The sequence below is a fragment of the Heterocephalus glaber genome, unplaced genomic scaffold (genome assembly GCF_053883595.1).
Source record: "Heterocephalus glaber isolate CG9 unplaced genomic scaffold, H.glaber_assembly_v1.0 deba00001687, whole genome shotgun sequence".
Lineage (NCBI taxonomy): Eukaryota > Metazoa > Chordata > Mammalia > Rodentia > Bathyergidae > Heterocephalus > Heterocephalus glaber.
Window position 1 is genome coordinate 15,280,055 of NW_028258412.1, and position 13,761 is coordinate 15,293,815.

The following is a 13,761-nucleotide window of genomic DNA, read 5'->3' on the forward strand; positions in this document are numbered from 1 at the left end:
CGCCATGTGACGGGAAGCAGCTGATGGCCTCTCCGGGTGGCAGCGGGGCGGGGGCGGGGGCGGGGGCGGGCGACGCGGGGGCGGCATGAGGGCCGGCGGCCCGGGGGGCTGAGGCGCCCACCGCCTGCCGCGCGGCCGCGTCCTCCATGGAGGCCGGAGGTGAGTGGGGCTGGGTGCCCGTTCCGGGTCGCGGGCCCCGGTCGCTACCTGGGGCGGAGCGGAGCGAGGCGGGGGCGGCGCGGGGACCCCGGGGCGGCGGGCGGGCGGCGGGCGCGGGGTCGACTGCGGAGTCGGCAGCGGTGTGGACGCGCGGGCGCCCAGCTTTGTTTCACTTTCGCTGTCAGCGGCCGCCGCCGGGACCGGAGCCGACCGGTGTCGGGTGGGCGCCGGGGCGGGACGCGGGAGGACAGTCCCTAAGGGCGTGGGTCGCGCTCGCAGGGTGCTGGGGCGTCAGCTCTGCCCTAGCAAGCTGGGTAACCATGCTCGTGGACAAGCCGCTCGCCACCCCCACCCGCGTCCCCGTTTTGTCTCTGCAAGATGGATAATAACAGTGCCTGCCTCAGTGGGTGGTTGAGAGATCCCAAACTTACCAGTTCACACGCGGGAGGTCTGGGGTCCCTGTTGGAACCTTATCCCGGGCCACCTCTCACTAGGGACTGTATTTTAGTGAAGTTGGGGCCCCTGGGGCGCTCGTCTCTGGGGACATGTATGATTAGGCGAGTGAAGGTTACCTCGATGGGTGAGGTCCGGGACTTGCCCTGTCCTAGTTAACAGCTGTCACCATCAGAAACCAGTGTGACCAGTGTGCATATCAGAATATTCGATGTACTTCGTGCCAGCATGGAGAACACTATCTCAGTGGACAAGGTGTGGTTATTAAGCAAAGGCAAAACCTCAGGATGTAGCCCTTAGGCACCTTTCTTCCGACTGCCTTGCCCCTGTGCCCTGTGTCACTTGTATAGAAATTTGGGGTGGGTTTAGGATTTATTCTGAGAGCCCTAAACTCCCGAAAGTGCGAAGGCTTGAAGGCAGTCTTAGGTGAACTTCTCAGAAGGGGCTGAGGCCTAAGGCTCGAATTTGTTACAGAACCTCTGGGAGTGAGGTTCAGGCTTCAGTTTGGTGTGGAGGGCTCTGATTGCTGATGGCTTATTATTGAGGGTGGGTTGGTTGAAATCGAGGCATTCCCTGGGGGGATGTTACTTTTTAATTTAGGAAATGACAGTTCTTTGTTTGCTGGAGCCAGGCTTTCAGTAAAAGGTGTAGAGGCAGCTCTTTCCAGTTCCCATCTAGATATGGGCCTTTCTTTTCAGTAAGTGCATTACCCATAGAATTCTTTTTAAATAATCCCTACTGTTTTCATGAAACTCTTACCTGAATCTCTTTATAGCTTCCGCTGTCATTTCCATTGATTCCTTATAGTTCAATCAGAAAACAATAGCTAGCCTCACTTTTTAACAAGAATCTGTTTCCAGTTCTGGGTTTTTCCTAATAATTGACAACTGTGTTTCGGGAGTGTGGGCAGAGAGAGCTGTTGTGAGCTGCCAAGCTACCTATTAAAAGAAAATAGGGGAGAGTAGGCTAGAGAGTTTTTACCTTCTTTGAAACTGAATAAAGCCTACTGTAAATAAATTACAATGGAAAACAGTAGAAATCTTCAGAGCAGTGGTTGGAATTCATTTATTCATTCAAATATTTATTGAGTATTTACTATGTGCCAGGCACCCTCTAGGTCAGTGCTGGCCAATAGAAATGTAACAGGAGCCATATATGTAATGTATAATGTTCTAGTAGCCAAATTAAAAAGGAAATAGGTGAAACTAATTTTAAAACTGTTTCAATCCAACACATTTAAAATATTTCAACTTAATTCATTTATGTAATCAAATAAAAATTATTGGGATATTTTGAAGTTTTTTTTTTTAATTGTTCTAGAACTTCAAAATCTGGTGTGTACTTTGTACTTAACAGCTCATCTCATTTCAGACCTGCTACATTTCAAGTGGTCAGTAACCATGCGTGGCTGTTAATTACTGTATTGGATAGAGTGGTCCACAATCATTAAGATAGGCAAGTTCAGGTGGGTTGAGGAAGAGATACATAAAAGCAACAAAAGCAATCAAGAAAATATCTGGATGATTATAATTAAATGATTAAAGGAAAGAAACTGGGTTGGTCACTTTACATAGTGAAGCCAGGAGGGACTCCCAGAAGATGATGTGAGCATGGTGTCCTGCACCATGTGTTGGAGCAACCAAGCAAAGCTTTCCAGGCCTTTGGAATAGCTAAAGCAAAGGTCCAGAGGCAGGAAACATCTCCAGGCTTCCTGCGCGCTGAGGTCAGAGCTTCCATCTCTTCCATTTGTATAGAAGAGGCTCATAGTAAAGTCTTTCCGTTGAACCTGATTGTCCAAACATGTCCCATTGTTTAAATGGAAATCCCGAAAGGGGTGAGAGGGGGACTTGGGAGAATGTTGGTCACAGGTTATAAAACTTCAGTGAGACAAGTGGAATAGATTCAAGATATCTGTTGTACATTGTGGTGACTGTAGTTAATAAATAACAGTATATTGTCTACTTGAAAATTGCTGACTGTAGATTTTTTTGAAGTGTCCTGACCACAAAAATGAGAAGTATGTGAAGAAATGCATGCATTAATTTGCTTGATTGAGTCATTCCACAGTGAATGTCTGTCAAAACATCCTATGGTACACGATATACAATGTTTGTCATTTAAAAATTAAAAAGAGAAAGAAAACCCTAATCCATAGGCATTTAAAAACCAAGAAGGAGCACTGCAGGTATAATTCCAGATGCAGCTGGATCATCTCAGCTGTTTTGTTTTGTTTTTAAATTCTGCACTAATTATGGTTTTCTTTTCCTGTAGCCAAGTTTAGTTTGGACCCAGACTCCAAGAGACAGGAGTCACTGGCTTCTTTCTTCTTTTAGCTCTTGGATTCCTAAACTTGAAATAGCAAGAGAATAAATCCCTAAATCACAGAAATAGAGTGTGAATTCTGGGTAGGGCTGGTATTTAAGAAGGGTTTCATGTGAAATGTTTGGTGTAAGCATCGTAACAGTTTAAGGGACTTCATTTCATTTATATTTAAAAAGGTATGATGTGTATTTGTTCACCACATATTTACTGGCTGCCTGCTCTCTGCCAGGAACTCTTGTAGCATTAGGGGTAAACATACAAGATCCCTGCAGTGGAGTGGACATCTTTCTAGTGGGGAGACATACTAATAATCAAGTGGTTCTAGAAAGAAAGGACCTTGAGTTGTGAAGGGGATTGACTAGGAGTCAGAGAAGAGGTCCCTAAAGAGTTATCATTTGAGCCAGACATGAAGATCAGGTCCCAGTCCTGGAGAAGCATTCCCAGGAAGGGAGTAGCTGGGGCAAAGGCCCTGAACTGATTGAGCATAGGCAGGAGGTAGAAGGCCAGGGCATTGGAATGGGCGGAGAACAAAGGCAGGGATCAGGTAATGTAGGATTTTGAGGGCAGGGTGAGGAGTTTGGGTTTTATTCTTCTAAGAATGATTGAAACTCATCACTTTGGGAGCGCAGGAGGATGAATGGTGAGGGGGAGAAGAGAAGCATGGAGAAAAGTTGGCCGCCCAGTGCCAGGTGAGAGATGGTGCTATGTAGATTAAAGTAGTAGCCATGGAGATGGGTAGAAAGTAGATTTGGCAAGTCTTCTGGAAACAGACTTCATTGAACTTGTGAATGGATTCAATTTGGGAGATGAGAGAGATCAAAGGTGAAGCCCTTTGTACAGGATAGAGCCCTATAATGCAAATGGATGGATAATGTGTATGTTATGAGGGAAATTAACCGAGTGTGACTATTTCTTTTGAGACAGGGTTTTACTGTCTCAGTAGTTCAGGCTGCCCTTGAACTCACTGTGTAGCCCAGGCTGGCCTCCAACTCACGGTGATCCTCCTGCCTCAGTCTCCCAAGTGCTGAGATTACAGAGGTACACTACCAAGCCTAGCAACCAAATATGAATATTACCAGGATGGAATAAAGAAATTTTCATCCAGATCAATTGAAATTGCACCTCCAGATCGGTCAGTATCATTTGCTATTTGGCAACTATTTCTCATCCTCAGCACTATTGACATTTTGGGCCTTGTGGCGGGGGCTGTCCTGTACACGGTAGGATGATGAGCTGCAGCCTTAGCCTTCATCCACTAGATGTGACACCCCCACTTAGAACAATCAAAAGTGACTCCAAATATTGCTACATGCCCTCAGTGTTGAAATTGCCCCAATTGAGAACCTGGGCTACATGGAGAAGACATTAATAGATTAGGGCTTAGGTCACCATAGGAAAATACCTGGAAATAACAGGATTAAAGAACATGTTGGTGAATTCCTGCATAACATCTAGAGACCTTTTTTGGATAATATATAAGGTGACGTCTTACCACATAAATGCTCACATCCACAGAAGTATACTCATATTGATGTGATTGTGTAAATGAAAGGATCACACAGATTTCTAGGAGGAATTACCTGCATCTATACAAATGTCAGTTTATTTTGTTTTTTATTTTTTGCAGTACTGGGCATTGAACCTAGGGATGCCCTGCCATTGAGCTATATCCCCAGCTACCACCCCCTACCCTCTTCTTTTTTGGTTTTTGGAGACCCTGTATTCCAGGCTGGCCCTGAACTTACTATGTAGCCCAGGTTGGCCTTGAACTTGAGGTGATCCTCCTCCTCCTCCTCCTCCTCCTCCTCCTCCTCCTCAGTACTGGGATTACAGGTGTGTGCCACCACACTCAGCCCAGCCCATATTTATTTACATATTTATATTGAAATGGTCTTGCTAAATTGCCCAGGATGTTTTTTTTTTTTTTTTTTTTTTTAAGGAAGAGAGGTTTATTTTGGCTCACGTTTCAGTCCAGGGTCAGCCAGCTTCAAAGCATGGTGGAGTAGGGCTGCTCATGCCATGGTGCTGGGAAGCAGAGGGCTAGGATGATCTTGAATTTGGCAGTTCTGCCTCACCTCAGTCTAGGATTATAGGCATATGCCACTGTAACTGACAACAAATGCCAATTTAGACTTAATAATTAAATCTAGATTTCTATATAGACCCTCAGGGAATGAATATTCTTTACAAAGGCGTGAAAGGGCCGGGGATTTAGCTCAGTGGCGCAGTGCCTGCCTGGCAAGTCCAAGGTCTTGAGTTTGATTCCTCGTACTGGAGAAAAAGCAAAACAAAAACATACAAAGGCATGATAAAATTTATTAAAATTCCATTTGAAGACAGTTTTTAGTAACACTGATTTTATAAAACAAGATGCACCTATGTCTTTTCCTATGAAGCACGTACCAGAAGATATTTATATATAAAAATATATGTGCACCTTTACCATTTGCTTCACTGACTCTCAGACACCATGGAGTGTGTTACCAGTCTATGTCCCTGAAAAAAGATACTGCCTATTTAACTATAAGAAGTCATCAATCATAAGATACATTCTGATTTCATTAAATTCAAATAGAAGAGATATAAAGATGTATCTTAAACTATATGGAATACAGGTTTAAGTTAGTATCTATCTGGTAACAACTGTAAAGTGTCACAGATTGGAGCTGCTGCAGTGGAACATACACATGAGGAAATGACTTCATTCAGGATGGAAGCTAGTTTTTATATTTTAATATGTGTTACAATCATAGTGGTCAGGAAATCCACACTGAAGGCTGTTAACTCTCAGGAGAATCTTCCACCAGAGTAGGGCATTGAACTAGGAACTTTGTTTCAGTCCCACCAGGAAGCACCAGTGCAGTTCCTACTCTAAAAGTGCTGGGTAGTTTTTCCCAGGGCCGGCGGCAGAAGGTGTTTGGGGTCCTAGGTCAGGGCTGGAGACCCAAAGCCTACAGAGTGGCTTCCTTGGACTGAGGGACCAGATACCAGAGCAGACAAAAAGAATCGGGGTCGGAATGGACCTGAGCCACTGAGTATTGTCAGTGGAGACCCTAGGCCCCTGGGAACCATAATGTCATCCAGTATGTCATTTGAGTTCCCAAGAACACAAGCAAAAAATATGATATAATGGCTTTCAATGCAGCCGATAAAGCGAACTTTGCTACGTGGAATCAGGCCCAGCTGGAGCGGGGTTTGAGCAACAAGATTTGCCAGGAGGAGGAGATGCCCGAGTGGGGTGCAGGCCGTGAGTTCAACCAGAAGCTTGGGGAGGAGGCCCGCTGCAAGAAGTACTACATCATCCTCAAGGAGTTCTGGCCCGAGGACCAGCCCTGGCTGCTCCGAGTCATCCAGAAATCAGGCAGGAAGTTCAGGGGCATCAAGAAGTCAGGTGTGTTGGAGAACACATCCTACTACATCTTCACCCAGTGCCCTGATGGGGCCTTCGAGGCCTGCCCCGTGCACAACTGGTACAACTTAACCCCGCTGGCGTGGCACCGCATGCTCACCACCGAGGAGGCCAAAGAGGAGTCGGAGAGGAGGAACAAGGTCCTGAACCACTTCAGCATCATGCAGCAGTGGCGGCTCAAGGACCAGTGCCAGGATGAGGAGGAAAAGGAGCGGGCTGTGCATCCACGACCTGAAGGATGACCTGGAGATGTCCTCAGACGACAGCAAGGCCTGCGGCAAAGAGGGCAGCAGAGCCCCCAAGGCCAAGAGGAAGGTGCCGCTGACCCAAGCAGGCAGGAAGAAGAAGGGCTCAAATGATGAGGCCTTTGAGGACAGCGACGACCTGGACTTTGAGGGTCAGGAAATCCACTACATGTCTGAGGGCTCCAGCTCCCAGGATGAGCCTGAGACCAGCAAGCCCAAAGTGCAGCAGCAGGAAGAGAGGCCCGTGATGTGGACAAGCAGAGCGAGAGCAGTGAGGAGAGTGAGGATGAGAAGCCAGCGCAGCCAAGAAGGGGGAGGGGGAGGAGGAGGAGGCGGCCACCCGGCAGAAGTGCCTGAAGGAAAAGACACCAGCAATGAGTCTGACAGTGTGGAGGAGAGTGACATTGGACAGTGAAGCCTCCTCTGCCCTCTTCATGGTGAAGAAGACACCCCTAAAGCAGGAGCGGAAGCCCTCGGGAGGGAGCTTGAGGGGAACCCCCCCACCCCACTCCCCCAGCACTGAGGGCGGCAGCACTTCCTCTACCCTGCGGGCTGCTGCCACCAAACTGGAGCAAGGGAAGCGGATAAGCGAGATGCCTGTTTCCAAGCAGTTGCGGCTGGACACTGGACCCCAGAGCCTGTCTGGGAAATCCACCCCACAGCTGCCATCCGGAAAGAGCACGCCCAGCAGCAGGGACGAGCAGGTGAGTGCAGGTGACCAAGGACGCCCTGTGGTGTTACCTGACGGGGAAGTCCCTTACCACCAAGGACCTGCTGAAAAAATTCCAAACCAAGAAGACTGGGCTGAGCAGCGAGCAGAGGATGAACGTGCTGGGCCAGATCCTGAAGTGCCTCAACCCCGAGGGCAAGATGATCAGTGACCAAGTGCTGTACAGGCCCTGGGAGAAAGATTACAGGAGAGTGCTTAAATGCTGGTTACAGCAGAAGACCATGAAGTAAACGGCGGGACTCATTTCCACTCGGATAGTGTGAGATTAGGGGATGCTTCTCAGTTGTAAACCGAGGTAGAATGCCCATAAACCAAAGGAGCCTAGGGTGAACGTGAAAGGAGGGGGTGTGGGGACACGTCAAGCAGACTTGGGTGGCCTGCGGGGCCAGGAGGTGTAATGGGAAGGAGGCAGGGCTGAGGCGCCAGGGCCGAGGGTTGGGTGGAAGGCCTAGGTTTATTGGCTTTTACTTTGGAATGTATTTGGAAGAAATGACATGTCATGCTGTGTGTTTTCAGGTTTGGCAGGGTCTCTGGCAGCAGGAAAGTGAGTTAAGTGACTCTTGAAAAAGATCTGAGGAAGAAGAGATAAAGGTTGAAACCAGGGAGGCCTAACCTATAGATCTGAGCAAGAAGAGGGCAGATAAGGGCTGGATGCTTTTAGCTTTGTCGGTGGGGAGGGTGCTGTGAACAGTAAGAACTCTTTGAGTTGCAGATACTCCTTTTACCTGTTTCTCAATAACTCTTTCGATGGGATTAAATGAATGGGCAGGCTGTTTGGATTGATCGAACATAGCCTACATATCTTGCAATTTTGCACTGTCTAGTATTGTCCTGGTTTGGTGTCCTCTCCACTTTCTTCCTGCTCGAGCATTCATAGGAAAATGAGGCCTCCATTCATTAGGTTTACTTGTACAAAGGTTTCTCTGACTCACAGTTAACTGGCTGCTGGGAGGGCTAGGGATGAATAACCCCAGTGGAATTTGGCCTGTGGCTACTGTTATTGCTCCAGGTCATTTAAATGACAACTCACTAGGGAATCCATAATATTCCCGTAGTCAAGGGTAGACTGCAGCTTCCCGGAGTCTAGCTGTTGTCCGGGAGTGAGGTTGTGGGGTTTTTTTGTTTTTGTTTTTTTGGTACTGGGGATGAACTCAGGACCTTGCGCTTACGAGGCAGGCTTGGTGTCACTGAGCTAAATCCCCTGGCAAGGTTGTGTGTTTGAAGCATGCTTTTTCCTGCCCCAGAGGAGCCACTGCTGTTGGCTGAACTCAAGCCTGGGCGCCCCCACCAGTTTGATTGGAAGTCCAGCTGTGAAACCTGGAGTGTCGCCTTCTCACCTGATGGCTCCTGGTTTGCCTGGTCTCAAGGACACTGCATCGTCAAGCTGATCCCCTGGCCTCTGGAGGAGCAGTTGTAAGTACTCTTTGCAGAAGGAATGAGGAAGTTTTCATGATGGGGCACATCGTTTTGGGTTTTCCCTGTCCAAAACAGGAGAGAGGGGAAAAGGGCTGAACAGTTCAGGAATTTGGCAGAGTCGATTCCAGAGCCCCACATTCTGTACATGGGAAAGTCAGTTGTATCAAGATTTTGTTAGCCCAAGTTGACTTAACAGCATTATAGAGACAAAAGTGGTCTTATACAATTCACTTAAAGTGCCTAAAACAGTGGGTTTCAGTATATTCACAGAGTTTTGTGTGCATCACCATAATCAGTTTTAACCATTTTCATCATCTCAGAAGAAAACCCTGTATCCCTTTGTGGACATCCCTAGCCCCTCTCTTATTTTTCCTCTCCCTGGCAACAACTAATCTGCTTTCTGTCTCTGAATCTGCCTGTTACGGAGATTTCATATTAATGAAATCTTATAACAAGTGATCTTTTTTGGACAAACCACTCCCAGCATAATGTTTCACAGTTCATGTTGTAGTCTGTATCAGTTCTTCATTTCCATTTATCACCAAATGGTACAGCATGGAACAGGGCTGGTAGATTTTCTTCGTATATTTCTCTCTCTTATTTTTTGGTACCGGGGATCAAACTCGGGTCCTTGCACTTGTGCAGCAGGCAGCGAAACCACTGAGCTAAATCCCCGCCTCTTCATATATTTCTCTTTGATGGATGTTTGGGTTTTCTTCACTTTTTGGCTGTTTGAAATAGTGCTGCTTTGAACATTTATGTACAAGTTTTTTGCGGGCATTTGATTTCATTGGTCATCAGAGGAAGTATCAGGCTCTTTACCTAAGTGGTGGTTCCATTTGCTTTCTCACTGGCAATGTATTCATATTTTGCATTCTTCACATCCTTGCCAACACTTGTCTTGATTCCAGCATAGCCATCCTAGTGGGTGTGAAGTGGAATCTCAATGGTTTTGATTTGCATATCTCAGATGACTGTTGCTGCTGAGCACCATTTTGTGTGAGTTTATTGGTTCCTTTTGTAGACCTTCTTTAAAGAAACACTTATTCAGATCTTCTGCCCATTTTTAAATTGGGTCTTTTTTTTTTCATTACTGACCTAGTTAAGTTTTTCTTTCTTTGAGATAGACAGGTCCCACTGTCTGAATGCTCTGAGCTTCCAGTCAGATGGCCCAGCATCTGTTATCTTTCCATTTTAGGGCAGCAATAATATAGCAGAAAAAATCAAGACTAGCTTAAAATTCAGTGATCAGAGAGTAGTTAAGGAAATTGATGCATTTCCACGTGATATTTTTTGCAGCCATCAAAGATTGTTTTGTGTTTGTAATCATTATCTTCAATTCCTTCTATGGTCAGTCTAATGGTCATATCCAGCTCATTCATTATTTCTTTTGTTTTTTTCTTGGTACCGGGATCGAACTCCGGACCTTGTGCTTGTGAGGCAGGCTTGTGAGGCAGGGGGCAGAAACACTGAGCTAAATCCCCAGCCCCATTCATTATTTCTTGATCTCCCATTTTAAGTTAAATTTTGTGTCTAGCTTGAAGTCTGATAGCAATTCATTGTCTGAAAAGTTTGTCCTAAAAAGAGAACAAAATGGAAAGTCTGTTGTTTTCCCAAAAATCACTTATATTCAAATACATGTATTACTGTGGGTAATTATATCATTTTAATATTAAAACAGGGAAGAGTATTTGATTATTAACTTTTTAATGTACAGTATCTATTGTTTAGCATGAAAAAAGTGTCATTAATATGTTAAATGAAAAGTTTATTGATTTCTGGGGGAAAAAAATCACACATTTTGGAGAATAGTAACCTGGGAAAATATGTCCACTATAAGGCTTATTGATAAAAGGCTGGGACAGGGATTTAGCTCAGTGACGCCGCCACCTGCCTCACAAGCACATGGTCCTGAGTTCAATCCCTGGTACCAAAAAAAAAAAAAAAGGCTATAAAACCATATGTGCAATATTATCCAAAATTTATTTTTTAAAAACATATGTTTATGCACAAATAGAAATTTGTACTGAAATGTTAACTGTGGCAAGAATGGTGTTAGTATTATGAGTAATTTTGAAAATTTGTTTCATTTCCAGATTTCGCCTTGTATCTTGTTTCTTTTTATTTTTCTTAATTTTACTGATGATAATTGTAGCTGGGTGATGTTCCCAGGAAGACAAATCATCTAACTATGAAGTCAGTTTTTGTTCTCAGAATATATCCCTGTTGTTAAGCAGCATGTAACTGTATCTCTTTCTAGAAAAATTCAATTTGTGGTATTAAATAATAAGTGAATGTGCCTTTGTCCCTGTGGAATGAAGTGGCTGCAGGGTGTATCCTTTAATTCAAATGCAGAAATCAGGATTTTATGAAAAATAAAATGTAATTTTCGAGGCTCCAAGCTGTCCTATGAAGTTCTTCCTGTGGCCTGCTTTTAAGTCCTTCCAGAGATGCCAGGGCCAGGCAGGTGTGGGCAGCGTGCACAGGAGGGAGGGCAATGTGCAGATTGGACAGAGCCATTCAAAAAGATATCGATGATCACATTCAGGTTGTTTAGCCAAGAAAACACATTTGCAGATTACCCATAGCCATTTGGGCCAGGGGCCAGCGAACATTGTCTATAAAGGCCCAAATTGTAAATATTTTAGGCCTTGTGAGCTACATAGTTTGTCATGACTGTTCAGTTATGCCAGTATAGCACTACATGTACAAGTGAAAGTGACAGGATTCCAGTAATATTTTATTCACAAAACCAAATTTCTTTCTTTTTTTTTTTTTTGGTACCAGGGATTGAACTGAGGACCTAGCACTTGCAAGGCAGGCGGCAGAACCACTGAGCTAAATCCCCGGCCCAACAAAACCAAATTTCTGTCATTTTCTGTTTTTTTTGGTACCGGGGACTGAACTCGGGTCCTTGTGCTTGCCCAGCAGGCAGCGAAACCACTGAGCTAAATCCCCGGCCCTATTTCTGTCATTTTCTACAACATGGATAAACCTGGAGGATATTATGTGAAATAAGTTAGGCACAGAAAGACAAATACTGCCATGTTCTTATGTGGAATCTAAGAAAAGTCAAATTCATATGAGAGCAATAGAATGGGGACCAGGAGATGTTGCTCAAAGTACCCACAAAGTATCAGGATGAATTTGGAAAATCTGGTCCAACATGTTCATAGTAGTTAATGTACAAGTATGCTTGAAAATTGCTACAAGAGTAGATCATAAATGTTTTCACAACCAAAAATATGTGAGGTGAGATATATGTTAATTAGCTTAATTTAACCATTTCATACTGTGAGCCTATATCGACATGTGAATTTTGAGTATTTATAGATTTTATCACCTATACAGTTGACTTTTAAAAAATTAACGAAGACATTGTTGAATGAACAAACAAAACAGACTGCTGGCCTGGCCATAGTTTTCCACCTTGATTTAGATTAGTAGAGCCTACACTTGACTCAGTTCCTTCCAATTTTACAGGTGAGATGGTTAAAATTCTTTCGTATGTTTTACCACACGATTGAAAGAAATGTGATTTACTTAGAACTTTTCAGAACACATGGAATAAAGAGGTCCAGCTACACAAAATTATGATCAAAGATATCCAGAAAGTGGCATTTACTATTCGTGTCAATAAAATATACTATACACAGTGAACTTTGTGCTTTCAGGCCCAGGTGTAGAGCTGTCTCCTTGCCTGTGCCTTTGGGACTTTGTCTTCTGGGTACAGTGACTCAAGGACTGAGCCTCACTTACCTGGACCTGTTTCACCACAAGTGGCGTAGAAGAGGAGGGGCTTGGGTTAAGAGACCTTCCAGGGCAGTTCCTTCTCTCTATTGATGACTCCACTGAATGGTTCCCCATCAGGGAAGTAAATGAAAGGGTCTCATCATCATTATAATTATTATTATTTATTTTTTTTTTTTGGTACCAGGGATCGAACTCAGGACCTTCTGCTTTCAAGGCAGGCGGGGGCACCACTGAGCTAAATCCCCAGCCCAAGGGTCTCATTATTCATTGGAACTTAGTAAATGAAGGTAGAAATCAACATTTGTTTGTACCAAACAAACTGTATTGGACAGAGGGGTTTGTTTCCCAATTCCTTGAGGATTTCTGAGCTAAAGATAAGGGATCTTTTTTTTTTTTTGGTAGTGGAGATCGAACTTGGGTCCTTGTGCTTGCAGGGCAGGCAGTGGAACCATTGAGCTAAATCCCTGGCCCAGTAAAGGGTCTTCTTAGGGAAGACAGCAGTAGCTGGGTATGCAGGCTTTAATTCTATCTGTCCTGGTTTCAAACCTACAGTATGAATATGCTTTCTCATGGGGAAAACTGAGCGCATGTTTCTTTCCGCACACCCCAACCCAAGAGAACATTCTGAGCAAGTATGTGGCTCCCTGAAGACTGTGATCTAGTTATCCCACAAGGCAGGTCACCCAGTTTCAAGGCTGTTGCAAGTGGGATGAGTCAAGGCTGGTGAGGCCTCTGTTATGTGAATCCCAAAATGAAACAAGAAGAAAAGTCACAACAGAATTCACTGAAAGCCAAAGTTTGTTTCTAGGTCTTCAGTCTTACTGCCCCAGATGACATGTTGGTTGACCTGTTCATAATTTCAGACTCATTAAGAAATCTCTTGTCTTCTGTAGCATCCCTAAAGGGTTTGAAGCCAAAAGTCGAAGCAGCAAAAGTGACACAAAAGGTCGAGGGAGCCCAAAGGAGAAGACACTGGACTGTGGTCAGATTGTTTGGGGTTTGGCCTTCAGCCCTTGGCCTTCTCCACCCAGCAGGAAGCTCTGGGCACGCCACCATCCCCAAGTGCCAGATGTCTCTTGCCTGATCCTTGCCACAGGACTCAATGATGGCCAGATCAAGATTTGGGAGGTGCAGACAGGTAAGTCATTCCTGGCTGACGTGTACATGACGTTTCCTGATTGGGCTTCATGGGGGTCTGCTAACCTGGGTTGGCTGAGGGGTAGAGCATTGACTGGCACTCTGGGGCCACCTCTCCAACTGACTGCTTCTGCTTT

At 45.1% G+C, this 13,761-nt stretch overlaps 1 protein-coding gene and 1 pseudogene across 3 annotated transcripts in view; both read left to right on the forward strand.

Moving 5' to 3' along the window:
* The window catches only part of Wsb2 (WD repeat and SOCS box containing 2), a 25,930-nt gene continuing 12,169 nt past the window's right edge, over positions 1–13,761 (forward strand). For 2 of the 3 annotated variants that reach the window (XM_013071739.3, XM_004843696.4), the window contains exons 1-3: positions 1–159; positions 8,563–8,731; positions 13,381–13,625. In XM_013071739.3, the coding sequence (XP_012927193.1) occupies positions 147–159; positions 8,563–8,731; positions 13,381–13,625 (427 nt within the window). In that variant the 5' untranslated portion in view covers positions 1–146. Of the gene's footprint in view, positions 160–8,528; positions 8,732–13,380; positions 13,626–13,761 lie in introns of those variants that run through there. The other variant, XM_087198509.1, reaches the window with a different exon arrangement.
* Positions 6,012–7,704, forward strand: LOC106009308 (general transcription factor IIF subunit 1 pseudogene; annotated as a pseudogene).